Below are 23,023 nucleotides of genomic sequence, written 5' to 3' on the forward strand. Positions count from 1 at the left end.
CTAAACGCCACGATCATGTAAATGGACCCGGCCCGGTCATGATACGTGATGGTCATGCATAGTGTGTTTGTGTCATTTTCGATCGCGCAATAGTAGAGCTTTTTTGCTGCTAATTGATAAATGTGTCGCTTGTGACGCAAGGGTTCTCGTAAAAAAGGGGTAGAACAAAAAAAGAATACACACCACGCAATGTGTAATTTAGTGCCTTTTTCCTGCTACCCCCGAAACACAGTCGTATCCCTTATCCGACAGGCGGAAAGTCCCGCTGGAAGGTATCGCGTTTCGAGTGCGCATAAAATCGCACGCCCAGAATGGCAATCCGCGTACGCGGGCACGCGTACCGTAAAACGCATAAAAATAGAGCCGAGTGGGTTCCGTTTTTAATCTAATTAAATTTTATCGATTCCTTTTTTTCATATTCCCATCCCGGTCCGTACCATGGGGCCAGGTTACGGACCGTGCTGGTTTGCTAGCGCGCAATGGGACAGGATTTTGGGAGAAACGCAAACGTCATAAAAAATATTCCACGCACCGTGGCGTGCGCACCCTAAATTTTGGGCGGGCTTTACGTTTTTTTTACGGCCGTTCACAAATCGACATAAATTAGTGCGATTAGCTACGAGAAGAATGATGAAAAAAAAAGTACGAAACATACTTATACAAAATCCACCGGAATTACACCAGGGGAAAAGTATTTTTGGGCGGGAAATGGCTTTCCTTTTTCGCGTTGACATTCTCAATCACAAAAGCGTCACTGGTGAAGGAAAACGAAATGGAAAGTTTTTATGATTTGTTTTACGTGCAAAGTGGGTAATGAGTACATTTTTTTTTTACATTTGTTACTGGTACACGATAGCATAAGTAGACCGGCGCATGTTTGTCATTAATGATGTTTTAATCATCACATTGCTGATTACAGCTAATTGGATGCTCCAGATGGTGTCGATTCCACTGGGACCAGGTCTCTGGAGCCGTTTGTTCTCGAGCACTGTTAACATTTAATTTGTTTTCGTTCTTAAATTACCCCTCGGATTCATCGCATACAACGGGCTGTTTAACTCAAGCGTATTTTTTTTTATTTTCCAACAGGAATCTGTCGATTCCTCAATGCATGCGGATGCTTGCTTAAATTGTGTGATATACGCGGAAGGAAATTGTTTACTGGTGCGAGGGCGTTATTTATTCAAACATTCAGTGTCTTAAAACATTCTTCTTGACAAGGCGTAAGCACGGGATCGATGGAATGTTCCCGGAACGGTGTAGGAAAACGAATCTTACGTAAATGCCAATCCTACCTTTGACGGCTCGATTCGCTTCAAGACGATTCCTCCTCACGGCAAGAAAAGTTCGGTAGAATTCCCCCGACACGCCGGCCATCACGATGGAGCGTTTTTAACGAAGATTAACTACCTACCTGCTTAAGTTGAGCGGCCGATCCGGTTGGCTGGCATTCCGGCAGTCGGGAAATGGCCGCGCCATGTCCTGAGACTCCTGAGCGTAATTTAAGTTTTCCACGAATTTTACGCCACTTGTGCCACGGTGGTGCAAGATGCGGCCAATCGGTCATGCTCTTAGCTACCCGGCAGGCGGAATCGGATTACACACTAGTGGAATAGCGCGGAACCGGAACGTTAAGGGACCGCATCCCCAGCATCTGGGATGGGTGTTAGGCTCCCAAAAGGGCTATGATGACCTCAGTGCTTTGCACACCCCAAGAGCGTCCATTTATTACCTTCCGATGATCCTATTTTCGATGCTTTACGACTTCGACCAGCCGCAAACCAGCCGCCCCAGCGGACTGGTTGTTGAGCAAATTCGTTCGCCAAATACCACGCCACACACCACGGTGTGTCCTTTTTTCCGCGCGCCGAACTCAATAAAGGCCGACCGGTACGAATGCGACCAAAAGCGCAAACAAACTCGAAGCTCGAGTAAACAGCGAGGGTCGCCAAAAACCGCAACCAGATGTGAGGCTGGATTTTGGCAATCACAAAACACGCACCAGAACGCACCAGATCAGGAGCCGCACCAGCCTGGGCAGCCTTCTTCGCGGATTGTGCGAGCGTCAAAAAGTCAAATCAATTCGCCAGGGCCTGTTGCTGTGGTGGAACTTTTCTACGTGCGGGCGCTGGCTGAGCAAATGCCGCTCCGGTTCGCTGGCATCTCCGGGGCCGGTATCGGGACCAAAACACAACCTGGAAAGCCAACAGACGGTTGGCTGGCTTCCGGCGTCGTTTGCAGAACATCATCAACCCGCGCGGATGGCGTCTGTTCTGTCAATCTCATGCTCTGGGCCCGGGGGTGCGGGAGGGACACACGAGAGGGAGAGAGGGTTAAAGGGCAACGTGTGACGCAGAATGCGACCCGAAGGTGGTGGACCGTTGGTCCTTGGCTTGGCGAGGACACGGAATAGGCAATGAGCTGCGGACTACGGATGAAATGTCAACAATTTTGGACTTGACGAAGCCCTTTCCTGGGCGGGTGGGTGGGTGGGTGTGCAAATGTTTTGACATTTTCCCCGGAACCAGAAGGGGCTTTGCCAGAGGGTGGCATCCGGTGTGCTGCCTGCTTGCCTGTAAGCAGCGGTAAGAGGAAATAATGAAAACCGGGGCACCGATCACAAACACGGCGTTTTCAGTGAACCGATGAGTATTTTCATCCAACCGGCTCCGTGTTGCAGGTTTTTCGAAACAATTTCATTGCCCGACGGTAAATAACTGTCTTAAGGACCTTGGCAAAAAAAATCCCGATCCCACAAACCGGAGAATTTCGCCAACCGAACGTGCTTCCTGTTGAGGTTCGTCATTCAAACCAGTTTTACCAGCCAGTTTTGGTGTCCTAACCCCACACAAGAAAGCCCCCTTTCGTCTGCCGGGTGGCTTTTGGTGGCCTAAATGTAGCACATTTCCAACCGAATGGCGCTCGGGGGGATTTGCAACGGAGCTGGCAGTCGAGTCGCCCGTGGTACCGGATAAGCAAATTTTCTTGATGCCTTCCCGAAAAGCTCTTGATTGACTTTCATGAAGCGCCCGTACGCTGCACCGTACGGCAAAGATCGCCAAGAAAGCCTGGTCCGGTGGGGGATGGGAAGCGACCGTATGAGGAAACCAGCAGTGGAAGGGTGAGAGTGCCCCGAAAATAAACCAAATCGATGAAACCGAAGCGAAAGGGGACCCATACGCCATACGACGTGTACTGCTGCCGGCGTGGTGGAGTTTTGAATTTTAATGGAAATTCTATCGACTTTCACCGTAACTGGCGATATGAAATGGCGGTCCGTCGACTGTGTGTGCGTGTGTGTGTTTGAGCTTGAGGACGCAAGAAGCTCGCCCAAAAGGCACGAGAGTGAAAAATCGAAAAAAAAAACCGATGGGGGAAATGTGGAATAATCAACAATCAAAATATGGAAAATGAGCCGCTCGGAGCGTGCGTGGCCTCCCGGTGGCAACAGCAAACAGCGCATAATGCAAACGGGAAGCGTACGTCAGCAGATGAGGGCCTATTTTTTTCGACAGTAAACAATTGCCAAGCGGCTCTTCCGGAGAATGCTGGCAGCCATTTTCTTCCTCAGCCTACTAGTGTTGAATTTCAAAGGCGTACATGACCCATTGCCGCGTGGAGTGAAATTCGAACAACCGGTAGCCATGGCAACCGGTGAAAGTGTAATTTTACATACGCAAGTCTCTTTCGCTCACGCACGAACGGAAGAGTGCTGTATGGAAATGATTAAATTAAAGCCGAAAAGTGCGACACCCCGGGAGTCTGGGTGCAGATTGCGTACCAACAGGGGCCCAGCAAAGCGAGCGCTTTCACTTTCGCCCCTTTTTCCGTGCCGACGGGAATGAATTTCCGCTACAAATAAGAAAGCTGTTGCGGTGGCGTGATGGCGAACCGGCGTACGCTGTGACGATAATATCTATCACACCCGGCAGTGGGTGTTTAACCTTCGGCAGGAGCCCAGGTTTAGATTAGGCGATTCCGATGCACGATCCGGGTTTACGATCAATTTTGGGCTTGTTTTATTGCTTCGATTAAGTCATTGGAGCCATTTCATTTTCGTGATAATTTTTCCAACGACGGTTTGCGGGCGGTGCGCCATAAAGGAGCGGCTCGTCATAAAACCCTGAGCGGGCTTGAGCTGAGTTGGGACCATTTCCGAACGTTCTGCTACGGCCCGCTGTGGCATTCGACGCTTTAGCTGGCCGGGGAGACGAGTTTTCGCCGTTTTGGCCACTGTTGAGCTCCGGCTGCACCCATTTCGAGCCGGCAGCACGTTCGCGGTTATTTCCAGTAACCGATCCTTATCGCTCCATCATCGGGCTCGTCGCCGTGTCCCGTGGCTCGTGGCTCGAAGGTAAATTGGTGCCGAATTTAAAGGTATTTCGTACGGTTAGATTCGACCGTCCATCATCGCTCGCCGGCACCGAACCAACCCAGCAGGGAGTGGTTCGTTCGCGAGCGCAAAATGGCCCGTCTGTTGCTTTTCCCGCTCCATCGGTCACATTCCACACCGCTCATCAGGAAACAGACATCAAACCAGCAATAAAAAACAGTGAAATGAAAAGCTAACCAAAGCACGCCAGCTCTTCCAAATCGTGCGGGTGTGCGCGTGTAAGTGGGCTGTAAATGGGCAGGATGGAAGTGTACCTCGCGGTATAATTCGCTCGGCAGGGTGGGATTTTAATTTTGTTTGATTTAATGCCTCCAATGTTACGCCAGTTCCCGCATCATTCCCATACATCATTACCGGTTCCATCGATAAGAGGGGCGCGAGAAAGAGAAAGCAGCAACCGTCAGGGGGCTTGGATGGTGGAGAGATGTATAAGCCAGCAACAAATCCGACATAAACCGTTTTGGACCTCACGTTTCTGCGATCGTTTCGTTTCATTCCGGTCGGTCCGTTTCGTCCGCTGCGTCCTGGCATGAGAAATGCGAATTTCAAATCCGATTAAAGCGTTAAATCCCGACGTTGCCTTTCCGGATTCATGCGCGCTGCCCTCCGATCCGATGTCATTATCTGATTTTCCCACCGGCTTCTAATTCCGGGTAATGGTACGTGTTCACCCTGCTCCATCGTCCATCCATCGGTTGGCCAGGAGCGTTCCATATGAATGCCGGATCAAACGCTGCGAGTGAGCAACGAGATTTGTAGGGGTATTTTTTTTTGTTGCGCAGCATCGTTTAATTATCCACCCCAATCGAGGCTTTAAATCGCTCCACATGCTTCGCCGCAATTTCGCCTCGTTGCTCCAGCACGTTCCAGTTTCAACGAACCGGAACGCTTTTCCCGGCGGCCATGCCGATGAGGGCTGCTAAATTAATTATGTGAATCCACCGAATCGTCAGGATAACGCGTGAACGCGAGCGCGCGAACCATCATTCGAGTGTACACGGATGACAAAGGAAAACAAACGACCCACCCGATCAGCGTGCTGTGCTAAACTGAGCCGGTGGAAAACCGTGTGTCATAAATACCTATTAACCTGCCCCGAATCCGACAGCACACAGCGGACGGCCGGAAGGTGCCATTTTCAACACCTCGTTGGCTGTCGGCTTTCCCACGGTGCGCTTCTCCCGCTCAAAACTCATCAGATACACTATCGCAATAACACTCTACGAGGCGCTTATCTCTCGGCGCTCGTCTTCTCGCAGTCCCGTGCCTTTTGTGGCGTACCAATGCGGCGGCAAGAAAAATACACGCACACTCGTTCATGGCCTCCTTAGACGCCTCGACAACGCGCTCGCTGGTAATGAAGTGGCGCCGCTAATGGGCAATGATGTGCACTACTTTACAGCATGGCTTACTTAGGGCGGCTGTCGGGGAGCACTTTCTAAACGGCGTTTACTTCGCGCAACGTGTTTTTCTTGGTTTCGTTTCGTGAAAGCGCATTCCCGTTTATTGAGATGCACATCAAAAATGGTGCACCGTGATGGTGATCCTTCCCGTTCGTGCGCTAAGTGCGCTCGTGTCCGTTCGCCGGTTGCAAAACCGACCTGATGAAAGCATCAGCGACCATTCGCTAACACTTACCCAACGCTCACTTACACAACGTCGATTCTGCTGCATCACCCACGCGAGGGTCTTGTTTGGTTGGTGGAAAAATTCACCCCTTAGCGCAGTCCAGTCAATGAACGTTCGACCGTGCGCGGCACCACACACGCGCGACGCTCGTTTAGCGCGTGCAAATCGTGCGAAACGGTTGTGCTTTGCGGTTGGGTCCGGTGCCGGTTTTGGGCAGTAGTTCGCGAGGTCCTGTGGTTCGCGCGTGCTAAAATAATCTTAACATAACCTGCTGCTGTTGGTGTGCTGTCCCTGACGGGGAAAGAAAAACGCGAAACTAATCCCACCACTTCCGGTTGTGCTTTCAGCATTAGCGCGTGTGTAAAAGTGTGTCCGTGTGCTTCCATTGTGTGACGCTTCGTGTGTTTGCTGTGGCTTGTGGAGCAAAAAAAAAACATACACACAAAACAAAACCGCCTGTTACTTCCATCGACGTCGAGTGTCCTGCTGACCTGGTGGTGAAGCGCGAGCCGATTGCTCGAGCGTAGCAAAGCAAGAAAAAAAAATGGCAGGACCTCACCTGGAGGAGTCAACCGTTACGACGCCCTCGATAACGGGAGGTGTCGTGGTGAACACGGCCTCTCTCAGCCTATCGCGGCCGACCAACCTCGAAAGCTCGATCTGCACCATCGACGACTTTTTCGCGCACTTCAAGCACAAGGAGCTGGAAAACGACGTGTCGAAGTATCTGTCCCACAAGCAGCGGCCACTCTGCCGTCGGGTGCTCGCCTACCTGCGGACGGCCTGGATGGGCGCCAAGTTCAACTCGAAGAGTGGTATCTATCATATGGCTTCGTTTAGTCGTAAAAATGTGCTTATTTTCTTTTTTTTTCTTGCTACCACCACGGACGGCCAGCCGTGCAAGTGATTATTTTATTTACTGGCTGATAGTTTTCTCTTTCTCACTTCCTATTTTCTGTTACAAACACCCCACTGTGCACATTGAATACATGGTATGGTTTTTGAACGGCTCATAACCACTGATTTCCATTTTAGAAAATACGTATTACTATTTTTGTTTTAAACTCTCTTTTAAAACTCCAATAAGCACAGCTTTCGTTGGGCTTCGTTTAATAGCTTTCTTTTGTATATTTTGGGGCATTATTTTGTGCCGCAGCTCATGTGTGGTAGAATAATACAAGGCGGGGGTGGTTTACACACATGCACAACGATACCGGTACGATACAGGTACCGACTTAATAGGACAGTTCTTCGCACCTGACCACAAGCTAGGCTATTGGCTGAATCGCATAGGTGCTACCATCCAGCTAGCCGGAGCTGAATAGGCTGGAAAAACTACCATATGACTACCTATTTATGGCATTGTGGTAGGGGAATTTCATTATCAAACCGATGGAGATCGCTAGAGCGTGAAATTAAAATTGGACTTTTCTGCCACTATTTTGATGGGTGATACTTTCAACGGAAAGAGAGCACACAAAAAAAAACAATGAGTTATAAATTGTTTAGCGGATGGCATTTTAAATTAACTAGGATGCCAAGAAGAAGTGCTTCCACAAACTGTATGATAAGCATTTCTTTCTGTTTTAACCCTATCGGAGGTGTTCAAATATCACCTAAAGTTTAAAAAAATGTGTGCAATATGCTCAAAACTCAATTGATAGAAGCCTTTTTGATTGTCTGAATGTGCTTCAATAATAAAATCAACAACCAGAGGTTTTCAAAATTAGATAAAATTTTACATTTCCTTTGCTATGTTTTTAGAGAGAACAAAAAGCTTTTCAAGTATATTATATAAACAAAATTTCAAATATCTGCAAAATGGTTCCATTTCCTCAACTACCGAACAGTTCGATAAACAGATTATGATATAGATTGGCGAACAAATATTCGTAGTACGAGTTAAAACTTATTTTATGACTACACGAGCAGTCATGTGTGAGTTGCTGCAGCAATTTTGGCTTTCAGCGGTGGCCGAGAGCTAAAGAGAATGCAATTTCAATTGCCACCACATAAAATTCAATCCCCAATTCAATTACTCAACCATCGGTTTGTGCAATATCAATCAACATGTTGTGATGTGGATGGTAAAATAATTCCAAAACTCCTTCGTTCCACCATGATAAATATGATGTCGCTTCAAACGATCAGCATAATTCATCGGGGAACAATATCGCGCAGAACTGGTCACTTTTTAGCGTTACGAGGCAATATGAAACCATACACACACATGCAGCCACATTTTTTCTACGGCCAGGACGGCATTCGTCCTCCATTTCGCTGCTGTCTCGCATCGTCCATTTTTTGTGCTCTCCGCAACCCGGAAACTACTTTCCACCCAGTATGGGTTGGGTTTATATTGCCGTATTGAAGTGCGGTTTGCTGGTGCGCAACCGAAAAGCCGATTGGCCGATGATATATGGTCACGTTGAAAGGCGGCAACCGAGTAAAGTAAAACAAATGAATAACAGTCGGTTAAGCCCGGTTTGCTGATATTAACTGCGCGGGGGTCATTTTATCGTCGGTGGTGTCGTAGTCGATATTTCACCATTTATGACCGCACCGGCTGCCTACGTGATGATCGTTTTCTCGTCGTTTTTTGTGTGTTGTTGCTCCCAAATCCCTCGGAGAAGGCTGGTGTGGTAAAATAAACGGAATTAAATTGCAACGAAAGCGCTGTATTAACACGCGGTTGAACCCATTTCGAATGAGGCACGATCGCAAACCGTAGATTAAAAATATTCCACCGCTAAAAAGTGTAAACCAACCTCATAAGACAACAAGCGTGCCAAAGACGACCGGTAACGGGCGAAGGACAACATTCGGATTCTGCCTGATTGCATGCTCATTTCACTCCCTCCCAAAAACGGGCAAATAATTCGTCCGATAACACGAAAATCGAATAAACCGAACCTCCGAACGCACGCCGAAGGACACGCGGGACGAAATCCGCCATCGCCAACGACGTTGCGCCACGCGCGGCCAAGCGAAAGTGGACAAACATACAAATGGTCATACACACACACACACTCGCTCGCGGGCGCGCGTGTATACACCCACGCCCCCCTCCACAATGGCATTCGGAGGCCATAAAAGCGAAGTACGTGCTGGCCGGTTTGGCCCTTTGCCTCTTCGACAGGAAGCGAGCATACGAAAACATTCCCGGCTGACCTTCACCCCACAAACAAGGGAGCGCGAGAGAGAGAGAGAGAGAGAGAGAGAGAGAGAAAGTGAGAAGGAGAAGGAAAAAGGCTTACCAAACCGAATCATACGAAGGGCCACGTACTCGGCGTGTGTGTTTCCAATGCACGTGAACTTGCGTGGTGAAAGCGTGGGAGATGACATCGGTTTTTCCTCTTTTCCGCGAGTGTTGACCGCAATGGTCCGCACCATGCCCCGACCGTACGGTGCATTTCTCCCGTTTGCCATAAAATTTTGGCATCGCGCTTGTTTGTACAAAATTACTGCGATGCTGCTGGAGATGGCGATGATCATGATCGTGGGATGTTCCGACGGCGAGGTGTTCCAGCAGTGGGAAAAGGAAGCGTACGCGCGAAAAAAGGTTGTACGCTTTTGAGAATGAAGAGTTCTAGCTTCGAAACCGGGGGACAGCAAAAAAAAATAGAAGTAACGCGCCCAGTGGGGGTTTAGGGGCACACACAAAAAAAAGACAAACCAAACATACACACATACACACGCCAAGCGGGCGGTGACCTCACCCACTGCAACTCACCCACGCACGCCCTCGGGAGCGGTGCTTGCAGGGCTGAAAATTATTTTCCGATCAACTTTCTGCAGACCGGAGGCCGTCCGGCAAACGAACCGGCAGCCAGCGGTTGCGTCAATAAAATGAAGTGAGATGTATATTTTCATAAGCAACTCACCCCGCTTGGGTGGGTTGAAACAACAGCGCATTCGAAACGGGCGCTGTGCAAACACCAAGACGAACAACAGCAGGAGCAGCAAAAACAACAACAGAAACGAGAAAAAAAACAAGGAACAGCGAGAGAGAGAGAGAGCAAAAAGCAAGCCTCAAATATAATGGACCCTGAGTTCATAACGTACGAGATGAAGTGAACCGTGGCAGCGTTCGCGTGGAATGGGATGCGCCACATAAAACATGGATGCCGGACAGGAAAACTCCGCCTGGAAAGGTGTATCTTCTCACCCGGTTCGAAGCCGATTTTGAGGCCGTAGAGTGCGCCGTTCGAAAATGAACCGACTGACTGCGGAAAACGGTTGCGTTGACGGGGCGGATTAAAAGGTGCTGGAGTTGATAACGGCCTCCCTGCTGCTGCTGCTGCTGCTCGGGTGAATCTTTACCCTACCGGGCAGGCGGATTGACGTTTCTAAAACGCACCATCACCGTCGGTGGGTGGGTGTTAATTTATTATTTAAATGCTTCACCCTCCCCGTGGGGGTGGTGAGACAAACGGTTCGAAGCTTTGGGAGGGGATTCGTTAATTTGGAGTTCCGGGTAGCATGCCATTGTTCTGCGTTTCGTGAGCTTTTGAATTGTGACCAGCAGCGTGTGGCGCCCCGTGGTGATAAAGGTGTAGTGGATTTTTCGGCAGCTAGCCTTTCCACCCGGAAACGGTAAGCCGATGAACATTGATTTCATGCTAATGGTGATGCCACCGGCGTTGAATAGGACATGGTTTTCGATTGTTTGGGAGCTTTTTGGAGGGCTTACAGTGAGGCAGGTTGATCGCACGTGACGCATGAAGGTTATTGTTTGCAAAATAATCGATGATTAGTACCCATTTTTGCATTGATAACATATAAAAATCAACAAATCGGCATCATTGTTGTGTTCTTATCTTGCGAAATAATCACTGTGAGTGGGTCTTTTATCATTTTGATGGGTTGGCAAAGTTTGCCGAAAGACTACGCGTCGTACCACTTTATCTGCCATCGGATGTATTTAAAAAATAAATAAAACTCAACGTCCTCTAACGTCTTTGAGCTCCCGTTGGGGCATTTTCAAACAAATGTAACGGAAAAGGGTAGATAAGGCACCCTGTATCAGGACGAATATCGATACACACTGGACCTTTTGTGCATGGTTTTCAACCGATTGACCTTAAAGTCGACGCGTTTTCGCCCCTTTTGTCGAAGTGGCCCCAACCAAAAGCATCCCACCATGAATCGCTTGAACTTGATAAATTTCCTATTCTCGGGATGGCAAACGTTGAGCCTGCTGCTATTGCAACGGCTATCTCATTTCACCGTGGATGGTGCTATCGGAATTTTTATTTGCATTATAATTTTCTGTGTCATAAAAAATAGCAGGTGTATCGTGTTTGCAAAAACTACAAGAAAACACTAGCAGCAACATTGGAATAATGTGCCTGGCAGTGCATGCAAGCGAGCAAAAAAAAACAGCATGCAGATTTCTCCGAACTGTTTCGGAACACTCACATTCCAGTAAGTGCTTGGAAAATTATCTATCTTCTCTCATCACACACGACCATTGTACGGTTTATTCTGTGAAGTAGTAAAACAAATTCCGAAGGTGCTTTGGCGAGGGCGTTTTTCCATTTCGAGATGCGTGCGTGTGAGTGCGTATTATCACCGGAATCACGCCACAGATTCACCGAAAGCCCTCGCGTGTGTGTGTGTGTGGCACTCAGGAACGGACATGTGAAAAGGGACAGTGGACCGGGCGCCGTGAAATAGAGTGATCATCCCCTCGGGAACACGTCACACGGGTCTAATGGGTGGATGGTAAAATTAGATTTCACCGCACCACCAGCACCACTACCGGGAAACGGTTTATTTCTTCCCTATTCATGTAAAGCAAAAAAAAGGAACCACACTCCCACCGCCTGGATAGGGATGGAAATGCAAATAACTAAATGGTGACCCCGGATTGAGACGCAACTCGGTCAAGCATTCTATCCTCCCGAAGGCCACCAGAGGGCCCGATGGAGGCGCCTGGTGCTTTACGTGCCGTCTTAACGGCCACACGACCTTGGGTGGGAAATGGACGAGAGTGGAGGTGGGTAGATGGGTGGACGAATTCCTTTCGGCGATGGATGGGAGAGAGTGAAAAGCACGTGGATGCGTTCAGCGATCATTTGTTGTTGCCGTTTTCAAACGAGCCCCGGATGGGAATGATTTTATAGGTTGCCTTTTTTTCGCTTGTTTTCCATTGCATCCTCCTTCGTGGGTTTGATTAACTCACATCATTCTTTTTAAGCTTATCTGCACATCGTGACAACGGGTACGGGTGTTGGGCTGCGATGGGGTAGTTTAGAGTGGTGCTCGTTTGTCGAAAACGTTCTAGGAAGCGTTCCACTGCGCCATGCTTGTTTTGAGTAATATTGTATGAACTACGTGCTGTAAATTGTAATTATGATAATGTGTTGCTGATGGTGACATTTTAAAAGCCAAAGAGATAAAATACACTTCCAAATCCTATCATTTTATGAATGATTTTTGTTATGATTTTTCTTGAAAGCTAATAATTATGAAAACTCCAATTCATCATGTGAAATTATTGATGAATTTACAGAGTTCAACGCATCGTAACTATCAATCGAAATGATCTTTATTTACGCCATATAGTTTTAAAGCAAATAATGATTGTTTTATTTTTAGTTACATTCGAAACATCATACACACTCGCGTGATTTTTGTGAGTCAAAACGATCACAAAGGCCAAATTCCAAGAAGTGGGAAGAAGCAATTGAAACTCTTATTTTTTTGATCGAGGAAACGCTCTCGAAAAAAAAAGTACAAAGCAACGAACTGAGCACAGCATGCCACCACTGAGCTCGTTTAATTGAATGTAAACTTATTTGGATGTCGAAATAACTGAGCAATACTTAGATTGCCGAAAGACGATTGAGTTATTTGCTCAAACTGCCGCACGAAAAGTTAGCCTCCCAACCCCTCACAAGAAGTTCGGCGGTCGCCGAGGAATTGAATTAAAAGTTCGGCGTACACCGCAGCTACCTGGCAGCGTGTGGCAGATATCGCATGGCGCCACTTTGCGTTTCACCGTTAAACCACGCTCGGTTATTCAGATACATCTCAATGGAGCCACCGTTTGAAGTTGGAAGTTAATGTTCGGATGATGTCGCCCTGCCGGTAAGCTCCCGGTTGCTGCTCATACGTATCTGCTTCGGCTAGGGAGAACTTGATTAGTCTAATTGCCTAACCGAGGAATGCCGTAACGAGGAGTACTTCTAAATTAGTACCTTCGTGGTGCTAAGCCGTAGGGCTTTTTGTGGAGAACTTGCGGCCCATTATCGGATTCATCACCCATCTGGAAGATTTCTGGCAGTTTTGTTAATGCGTTTCCGTCGTTACTCAGACCACGTCGAACAAAAAGAATACATCCCATAAGCGCGCATTGCAGCAAACATATGCCACCATAAATGCGATCTATTTGCGAATTGTTTGCTGTACGAAGGCTTTAACAATGCAGCACACTGTTAGCGCGATTATTACCACACAGAACCAATCCCTGGACTGCCAACAGTGAGGGACAGGAAAGAAGGATTTACGCGTCGCCAGCTCCGTAGTAAACCCGTTGCCGTACACCGTCGACTGCCTACCAAATTTTCCAGGAACTCCCCAAATTGGGTAGCCAGACGGGGCGTCGAAATTTAATTTCATCAAATACTGCGCGCTCGTCCTTTCGCGCCCGGTCGTATCCTGCGGCCCTTTTGCAAATCGTAGAGAGGGTGGTAACGAAGACTGTGAAAGAATGAGAGAGTGAGAGAGAGTGAGAGAAAAGGGAACGAAAAAAAATCGCGCGACCATGGTGCTGAAGATAATCGTGAAACGGCCGACGAAGCAACCAATGCAGTAAAACATTTCCCCGAAGCGTGGCTTTGTCATGGCTCACTTTGCTTTTGACGAGGATGCTTACAAGAAACAAAGCGTTATCGTGGGGATGTGCGTTGCCTGGCGTAAAACAGAAAAAACGTTCTTAAAGCATTATCCGAAAACTTTCACCCGGGTGCAATCGCGGAATCTCGGCTGACCTTTAATGGGGGGAGCTTAAGGTTTGACATCATAAAAAAATGTGAAAAATGACGAAAGGGAGGCTGTAGCTAAACAAACAAAAAAAGGCCCATAATTACAATTTCCATCACCGCTCTCGCTTTCTCTTTCTGTTCGATAGCTGGAATATTTACGAAAATGGGCACGTTTCGATGGTTCTGCTTCGGTGGAAATGCCCAAAATGCCCAGCTTTCCCATTAGCCTATTGGAAACCCTCGTCTTACCCGCGTCACAAGCCAGCCATTTGCTCGAGTGGTCGACTCTCCCGGTCGGTGCCGTAATTACGACGATTGAGAAACACCGATTGTGACACACTCTATTTTTGATCTTCGCTTGTGTTCGCCGCACCACTCGTTGTGCGGTTTCGAGTGCCTTTTTATCGACATCCATCAGAAGTGACCGTGGCGAACGAGCAACCGACAAGGACCTTGTAATAAGATACCCGCCGGGATGCTTCGCCGTTCAGCGTGGCGTTCTGGTATTAAATTAATGTCAAGAAGCCGCGAAAAGGAAGCTCCCTCGCTGCGCCCGATAAGGACTGAAGCGGTTCACGTGAAGCGCCCGGAGTAACCTCGTGTCAAGGAGAATACTTCAAAGAATTAAATTTATTCATTTTGCAGCACCAGCATCGAAGGGAAGGACTAGCGCCATCAGCCAACCAGGTCCGCTGGCGCCTCAGTGTTGCCAGAAGTGTTGCCTCTCTTGCTCTGCTCTGGTGCAGGCAAAACGAACATCCCATCCACCCTTGCGGGTATTGTGTGCCGATGAGGATGTTCCTCGCGTTTGGCCAGTGCTTAGGCGCCGTTTCCATCCTCCTCGTGCAACCCGAAGGACCACCATTAAAAACATTAACAACAACCATTTAGACCGCGCGTGGTTGAACGTTGGGTAAGCCATCCGCGTGCGATGCAGACGGGATGCTGGGAAAGCGTTCTTGTGCTTTCTCACTCTCACGCTCGATCATGGTCTACTGCGATGCTTGCGTAGCGTTTTTTTTTGCTTCTCTATCTGTCAGCCACGACCGTACCTAAAGGGAAAGCCCTCCCGCGTGTTGTTTGTCGTGATTATGCTTAACGTCGGGACCATTTTCTTCAAGAAGCGCTTTTCGCGTACTTGCATGCAGCCGGCATGTCATCGTGGGTGAAAAATTAGAATGAAAAAAGTACAAGAAAAAAAGGTAAAAAAAAGAACGAATGAAAGCGCATGAACAATATGCAAAGCAACAAACGATGACAAAGAGTGGCTAGTAAACACTGGTGAAGGCAAAGGTCCAGCGCGACTTCGGTCGGTCCCGAGGTTCCGCACACCCCGAGAGGGCATCTGTCGACTATGAACAACATTTATCATAGAGATAAGCATCTGGTGCTTTCGCTGGAGAAAAAGAATGCTCGCTGGTTGGCGAATGCGTGTGTATGGGGGGGTGTGGTGTTTCACCATCCCAAGCCGCATTCCGTGGGTGAAGGACAGAACAAAAAAATAATCGCCATTGAGCTTGCGTTTGTGTGACCCCTTCTCCCTGGTACGGGTGGGTGGAAAGTGGGCGAGAGTGGGTTTGGCTGAAGGGCGCGTCGGATGTAATGCGTGCGTACATACTCTCATTTGTTAGCATGGAGAGCTTTGGGCAATGGAGCAGCAACAAACAACAACATGGGCATGGCATGGATTCAGCACGAGCCAGCTAAGATGTTTTGTTGTGGGCTTACAATAAGCAACGCAAAAAAAAGCGCGTTGTCATGCTTATCAACGAGAGAGATGAAACATTGTTTATCAGCGACGACGACAAATTTCAGTACAAATGTAAACATATTGGCGCTGTAAATAGACCGGGTAATGAACAATTTGATTAAAGGCATCTTGCGAGGTTACGTAACGAATGTAGTTTAATGAGCAATTTATATAATTTTTGAAATTAATGTGATTTTTCTTCGTTCTGGCGAAAGAAATATGGCCTGCTACGATCTTAAAACACGTCTCTCACAGCATCGAATCAGAGAAATAACCTAAATTTCCGAATTTTAATTGGAAAAATTAACGTAACTGAAAAAAATAATAGAAAAGCAATTTCCAACTCTTTGTGTTGGAGCTGGTAGCTAAGCAGTAAGCTAGACCGAATTTGATTTTACTGATTACCAATAGACTAAAGAATTGAATTTTTAACAGCAGAACCCTTTCTACTAAGAAGCATTGCTCTGACTGAAATGCGGTTTTCATATCAACCCATAAAAACAGTGGATTTAGAGTGATTTTTTGCACGTTTTTTTTAAACCAAAAACACATCCTGAACTGAACACTCGCCAAAGAAATGTATTTTAAAGTATAGTTGATTGGTTATTCGCGGTCGCTAAGTGCCAGTAAGTAGGTGGCCCAGTTTGCTGGCGAAACACAAATTCTTGCCATTTCTCTTATCCACTTGCTTCGGGCAAGCATCTTCCAAAGGTCACAGCATGCCATGTGCTGCTCGCTGCTCGTAAATATCAAATGTGCCTGCAGCCCGCAGCACACGGAGCAATCTGAAAGCCCACCCCGACTGGGGGTGAAATGTCATTGTTGTTGACATCGTGCTGCTGCGTTTCTTGGGCGTCCCTTTTTTCAGCCCGTAAGTCCACCTTCACTACAGGGGGTGGTCACCATTCCACCCAGGCCAATAACAAACCATCTTTTCGTACGCAATCAGCTCAAAGTTTGGCGTCTTGTAATTCAAAAAAACCTGCGGGTAACAATGGCCAGTGACCAGTCCCCGTGACGGGGGTAGTCCGAGAGAGTGGGGACTCGAGCTGACTTTTCCAGGGGAGTGGGTGAGGGAGAACTTTAATCGAAACGAACGAAACCATCGCCAAGCCAAGGCCACACGGTCCAATCGGTGGAATCAAAACTGGCCGCAAGGCTCGAGGTGTACTTTGCGTTGCCCTATTGCGCTTGAATTGGGGGGTCGGAAAACTTTTTAAACGGTGCTGGGAGTATCGCACGTGGGGAGGAAAAATAAATAACGACCAGAATTTCTGCTGGTGGGCCAGGGTGAAGTTTAAACAACGTAATAAAGTGAGCAGAAAGCACAAACTCGATCCCAGTTGGGATGGTTTATTTTGTGCAGTGGCGTGCGACCAGAACGCCCTCGGATTGTATTAATGTGGTTCCATGTTTTTTACCCCTACATACTTAGACTGTGAGCTGGAGGAGATCGTGTCCCCGCCGAAGTACCGCCCGGAATCGATAGCGGCCCTGTGCGAGGCGACCCGTTTCACCGAGGCCGAAATCAAGCGCATCTACCGTGGCTTCAAGGCGGAGTGTCCGGCCGGCATCATCCGCGAGGAGACGTTCAAATTCATCTACTCACAATTCTTCCCACAAGGAGGTAAGGCAACGCGTTCGAAGTTCACGCAAAATTAAATTACCATTCCTCCCCACGAGGTACACGACACATGCCAGGGAGTGAGGCTTCGATTAAATGGCATTCCGTAGCGAAGCGAGCGTTCGAACATCGGTCCGACTCCGGGTTACGAAAGCCTTTCCGGGAACGCTTTGACACTTATTTGACGGCACGAGCTGGGGCTGATGGGTTGAAGCTTTTCCCGAGTGGGTCCGTCGATGGAAAGCGGCATCATATGGTGCAGAGAAAAAGGCCCACCTCCCACTCCGAAACGGAAAACCCCGTTGCGGAGTTGTTCGGTTGAGAAGAGGCATACATCATTCAGTTGCATCCCGAGGGTGCGCCCAGTTCAGGGTAACATGACGAACAAAATGACTTAAATGACACGTAATTGACACGAGCTCAGCGATCGTTTCGGTGGTGGCAAGGGTTTTTGGGAGCAATTGTTCCACCGAATTCCTTTTGTGGCTTACGATGAAACTCGTCCCGAAACGCCGTCGGAATGGGAGTGTTTTCAAGCTGCTGTTGTTACGAGTGGTATCCTGGCATAATTTTCCGCAGATGTCTAAAAACGATCGTAAAGTTCAGATAATCGTATGTAATATTAAGCATGCGTTAAGCGCTGGCTGTAGTAACTTTGGCGAGCTTTTCACCATCAATACAGTAACTTACTTCTCCGTGAATACCCATTTGTGCGAGGTTTTTAAACATAATATACGTTTATTATAATAAAAAAATGAGTTTATTGGATCTATATAAGAACATTCTTCAACAGGCATGATTATGTGCTGTCAATTATTGAAACGACTATCAACTGAAATATTGGCAGTCATTTAAAAGATTTCATGAGCACCGAGTGAATAAAATAATGCGGAGTTGATACACGTAGTCATTATTTTTCAATTGTGACCCAATTGTGACAAAAAGCTTGCTGTAGCAAAACTACAACCGGCCCTATCGTGGTTGCAATTTTCCCCAGCAAGCCACCCACACAATTACGCCATCAATTTGAAGCGCTTCGTTGGGTTCCTGATTTAGCACACACTTTCAATGACCATCTACAAGCGGCTTAGAAAGTTGCATCGTCCATACCCACGAAAATGTACGGTCATTAGTTTGCGATGCCAAATGGTTAGTTTTGTGCCGCTGCAGGCTATGCGACAGACAAAATGCGATAGCCTCGTAAAGCAGAAGCAATCCATCGATCTTCGCTGCAGATTGAATTGAAGAGAAAAGAGAAAAAAAAAGCACTGCACGGAATGATACTCCATCGGTCGGAATGATTCCGGTCGGATATGGCGTAGCTGTCTCAACCATTTGACGAACGACTCATCACGGCTGAACAACGCTTAACGCGGAAGTATTCACCAGTCCGGAATGCAATGTGAAACGATTTCAGTTCTCATTGCACCGTGAATGAAGCGGTCGTGTGTGGAATGCAGCTCAAATTTTCAAGGGAGAGTTTGCAACATTTTTGCAATACGGAAAGGATCCGTCACGGACCGCGATGTGCTTGATCCGCTCGAGCGTCATCGAGTAAAACCCCTTTTCATTGAAGTATTTTTGTTGAAGAGGCTTCCGGTGCCATATATGGACCATTTCTCGTGAAAACCTCACGATGGGGCATCACAAAACATATCGGGCCAGGAAGGTGGGCTGTAACGGTTTGATTCGAATTCCACGACACATGTAAACAACTCGCAGTAGACTTTAAATGACACACTTCTTGAAGTGGAGTAACATTTCCCTCCCAAACATAAGTTGTTTAATGCGCTCGATATGTAGCCGAACTCGCTCGCTGGTTTCTTGTCTAGCAGTTCTACGATTGGCGAATTGCTTCAATGGAAATTTAAAATTCAAATTTTTTATCCACTAAAAAAAGCGAACAAAAAAGCACACGTTCAATAGATTGTAGCGCCAACCAGGGAGATGGTTCCGGCAAACAATGGTTTCGTATTATTTCACCATCAGCATCGCCATCGTCATCAACTTCCTGCCACGACGCTGCACATGCATGGAAAGGGACGCCTGACGGAGTGGACTATTCGGAGCGCAGAAATAGTCAATTTACATGAAAATCAACAACAACAATGCGAACGATCAAAGCTGGGATAGGGACGGAGCAACTTCGCTGAAATAGTACACTCGATTGTCGCGGTGGGCAAAAAGGCACGCGAAAAGGACCAAGGATGAGAAGGACGCCCGAATGGCTCCGTTGCTAGCATGTGCACCCTTTACACCCAGTGGCGCACTGGCGATGGTACGCTACCCAATTCCAGCGGCACGTCATACCAGGACCCCGGCAAGGATTCGTCCTTTTTCGGGGGCAAAATGGACCGAACCGGGGGTTTTGTTAAGAAAACATGAAAGGCACATTTGTCACCGACGGTAGCAATGGTGGAGCAAAACGGGCAAAGCTGTGACAGCCTTTTACTGCTACGGCTGGTTCCCTTTTTGGCCACCGTGGAACCCAAAGCTGCACCGAAAGCACAGACGAACGAACGAACAGGCGGTTAGATAAAACGCGCCAAACCCGACCGGCCGGAAAACGATTTCAAACTGCCTGGCCGCTTGCGCAAGTTTTGCTTTCGCGCGCGCGTTAAACTTTTCCAACCGATTTGATCGCGTGTAATGAACGCGAATTATGTAACGAAAGTTCGCAATCGAGTTACTTTCGTCGCCACCGACGAAAGGAACGTCGTTTACCCGTAGAGCAACATAACGGTGACATAACTAGGGAAATGAAATGTTCAGCAGGGGTGTGCGAAGATCGGGGTGAATGAAAGCGACAAAAAACGCAACTCTCAGATTAAGGATGCGGATGTAAGCAAAAATAAACTGGAAGCAAAATGAACCGCAACGTTGGCGCAAAACCGAACGATAGGAACGAAGAAAACAGATAATTGATTTTCTGAACCAAAAGTTGCTCTTCCATTGCATTGCGCGGGAGTGACATGAAATGTCGATTAAACTTTAGGAAGTTTGAAAACTACCATTTGGCGGGGTAGTTTTTTTGTTTTGTATTGTTTTGTAGATCGCAGTGACCATTGGAAATGTAAATAGTACCATGGTACCATGCAAAAGTGCTGTAAAATAGGCTCCCACGGCCTGCTGAGTGCACGGAAAGCACTACCAGCACGATGAATGTGCATAAAAATTATCCCTCACAAAGTGTAATGGTTCCTTCACCAGGATGGACCAGTGTAGCTTCGGAAAAGGAGCTCCGATGTCACCTCGACCGTGTAGTTATGCAACTGCACGGCAAATTGCCAAAATCCTGTTACCAAATTGCAGCGTGTAGAGTAAAGTAACGTAATACCAGAACCTCCGTCAGCAGCCGACCGATCGTGTTCGTTTTGGGACGGAGCTGAAGCAAAGTTCTAGAATCGGGGATACTTTATGCAAATTGGAGGGAAACACCATAGGATGCATCAGTAAAACGTTGGTCGTGTAATGAAAAGGCTCTCATAATGAGCGTGAATTCAAGCTTGTTTTAACTACAACACAGCGCATCTGCTTTCGACGGGAAAATTGTAAAACAATACTATTTTAATGGCACTGCAGAAACATGATCGTTGTCGGCGTATAAATAAAATAAAATTAAATTACATATCATTGGGGGGCTCCCTTCAGGGAATGTCGCTTGTCTTGCTCGTTTCGTACGCGAATTTTATCGCATGATTAACGCACCCATTTTACAGGAGGATGCAATTGCGTTACACAATTTACACGTATTTCACCGCAAGCCGTTTGAGGTGGAACCTTAAAAGCATTTCAATTTGCGCTGGAAATGCCAACGCTGCACGATTGATTGATTTCGCTGCTCAGCTATTTATGATTGAAGCCTCCGCGCGATGATCAAAGGATAAAACTTTGCATCTGGGACTTGCTACGACCGATCGCACAGTTCGCGTTTTCCTTTTATCGCCCGTGGTTTTCAGTCGGAAGCGTATTTTATTTCCGTGCGCTATGCAAGAGTGAACATTGCTGAAATAAGTTTTATGCTTGTGCACGTGACGAATGCCCTGTAAACATGCTTTTCGCAATAACAGCAAAGTGGCATGGTGCAGCTGCGCTTGAATATGTTTTCCATTGGGTGATTTACACATAAATTACTTTATGTGTAAAAAAGATAAATTCGCATAATTGTCTGTTGACATTACTTTGGTAAAAATATTAAATAAACTGAGCTATCTATGCAGATAACATTTTCGGTACAAACTATATTCAAAGCATTATTGAGACTAGTAGAAGAATTGACCAAACAGCAGACAAAATTACAAACCAATTGAACTGATGCAGAAGCTACAGAAAAGATCCACAAACGCCTAAAAATTCAATATTCATTCGATTTTTTCAGCCAATACAGGATTATATGCACATTACGTGTTCAATACTTTAGACAAGGAGCATACAGGCATTCTCAACTTCGAGGTAAGTTTCACCGGTCCTTTTTCGTTGGAAATCCAGAGAACTGAACGCTAACACGAGCCCTTCCTATGCTAGAACTTTGTGCAAGGTCTGTCGATACTGTCGCGAGGCACGCTAGAGGAAAAGCTGTGCTGGACCTTCTCCCTGTACGACATCAACCATGACGGCAAGATCACGCGCGAGGAAATGACGGACATCGTGACGGCCATCTACGAGCTGATGGGGGCCCGCGACGACGGTGGCACAGATGAGGTTAACATTAAGAACAAGGTGGACACGATTTTCCAGGTAAGGTACACCCGTCTTGTCGGGTTTGGTCCGGGTCGATTTTACACGTGCCATTTTCGCGCTACATGGTCTCGTTTGTTCCGGTTTTGGTCACATGACGGAACGCCGGCAGAAGATGGACACCAACCGGGACGGTGTGATAACGATCGAAGAGTTCCTCGACTGCTGCCGGAAGGATAAGCTCATCTCAAGCTCGATGGGGGTGTTTGACTCGACCATATGACCGCTGGAGAAGCTCCACACGCTGCCGGGCTACGTGCTCGAGCGGAGCAGTGACGCCGACGGGGACGAATCGGATCAGGAACCGGAACCGAAGGGCAACGACAGCAACGAAAACTCGAACGGGAGCAGTCTGCAAACGGCAAGTAAGTAAAAAACAAATTGCAACAAGTCTTCCTCGCGATCGGTTGGTACTACTGTTCAATTTATCTCATAAAATTGTTAGATTTTAATGCTACAAACGAAATAAAACTCTGTCAAACAGATCTTTTCTAAGAACGGTGAATGTTGTAGTGTTTTATGTGCCACTGTTTCGAACAGAAGCCATAGTGAGGTTGATTGGGATGTTTTGCGAGCATCAAACGTATTGAATTTGACTTTTTTTAAAGCATTTTACTTGACCCCTGACCATTTTTAATTGCTAATTGAAATTATACACTATTCTAACGTGTTCATTCATTGCTTCTGAGCTTGATTTGGTAGCATAATCATCGGCTTAACCATGCTAACAAACGACGGGTAGTTTCGGGTGCCATTATTTTGCATATTTTAAGTCCAACGTTCAAAGATTTTCCTATGCCATTGGCCCTCCTTCCAAGAGGCTTCTTCGGTATAACCCAACCCGACGGGGTAATTTTACGTTCCCGTGTTCGAAGACGTTTGAAGTAAAAGTTCACTAA

The 23,023-nt window shown here is 47.2% G+C and overlaps 1 protein-coding gene across 1 annotated transcript in view; it reads left to right on the plus strand.

Annotated features, from left to right (window-relative positions):
- Positions 1–22,527, plus strand: part of LOC128731298 (Kv channel-interacting protein 4-like) — a 42,141-nt gene extending 19,614 nt beyond the window's left edge. The window contains exons 3-6 of the mRNA XM_053824407.1: positions 17,199–17,390; positions 21,766–21,839; positions 21,912–22,124; positions 22,237–22,527. Of these exons, the coding sequence (XP_053680382.1) occupies positions 17,199–17,390; positions 21,766–21,839; positions 21,912–22,124; positions 22,237–22,347 (590 nt within the window). The 3' untranslated portion in view covers positions 22,348–22,527. The remainder of the gene's footprint in view (positions 1–17,198; positions 17,391–21,765; positions 21,840–21,911; positions 22,125–22,236) is intronic.
- The last annotated feature ends 496 nt before the right edge of the window (positions 22,528–23,023 follow it).

Source organism: Anopheles nili, chromosome 2 (genome assembly GCF_943737925.1).
Source record: "Anopheles nili chromosome 2, idAnoNiliSN_F5_01, whole genome shotgun sequence".
NCBI lineage: Eukaryota > Metazoa > Arthropoda > Insecta > Diptera > Culicidae > Anopheles > Anopheles nili.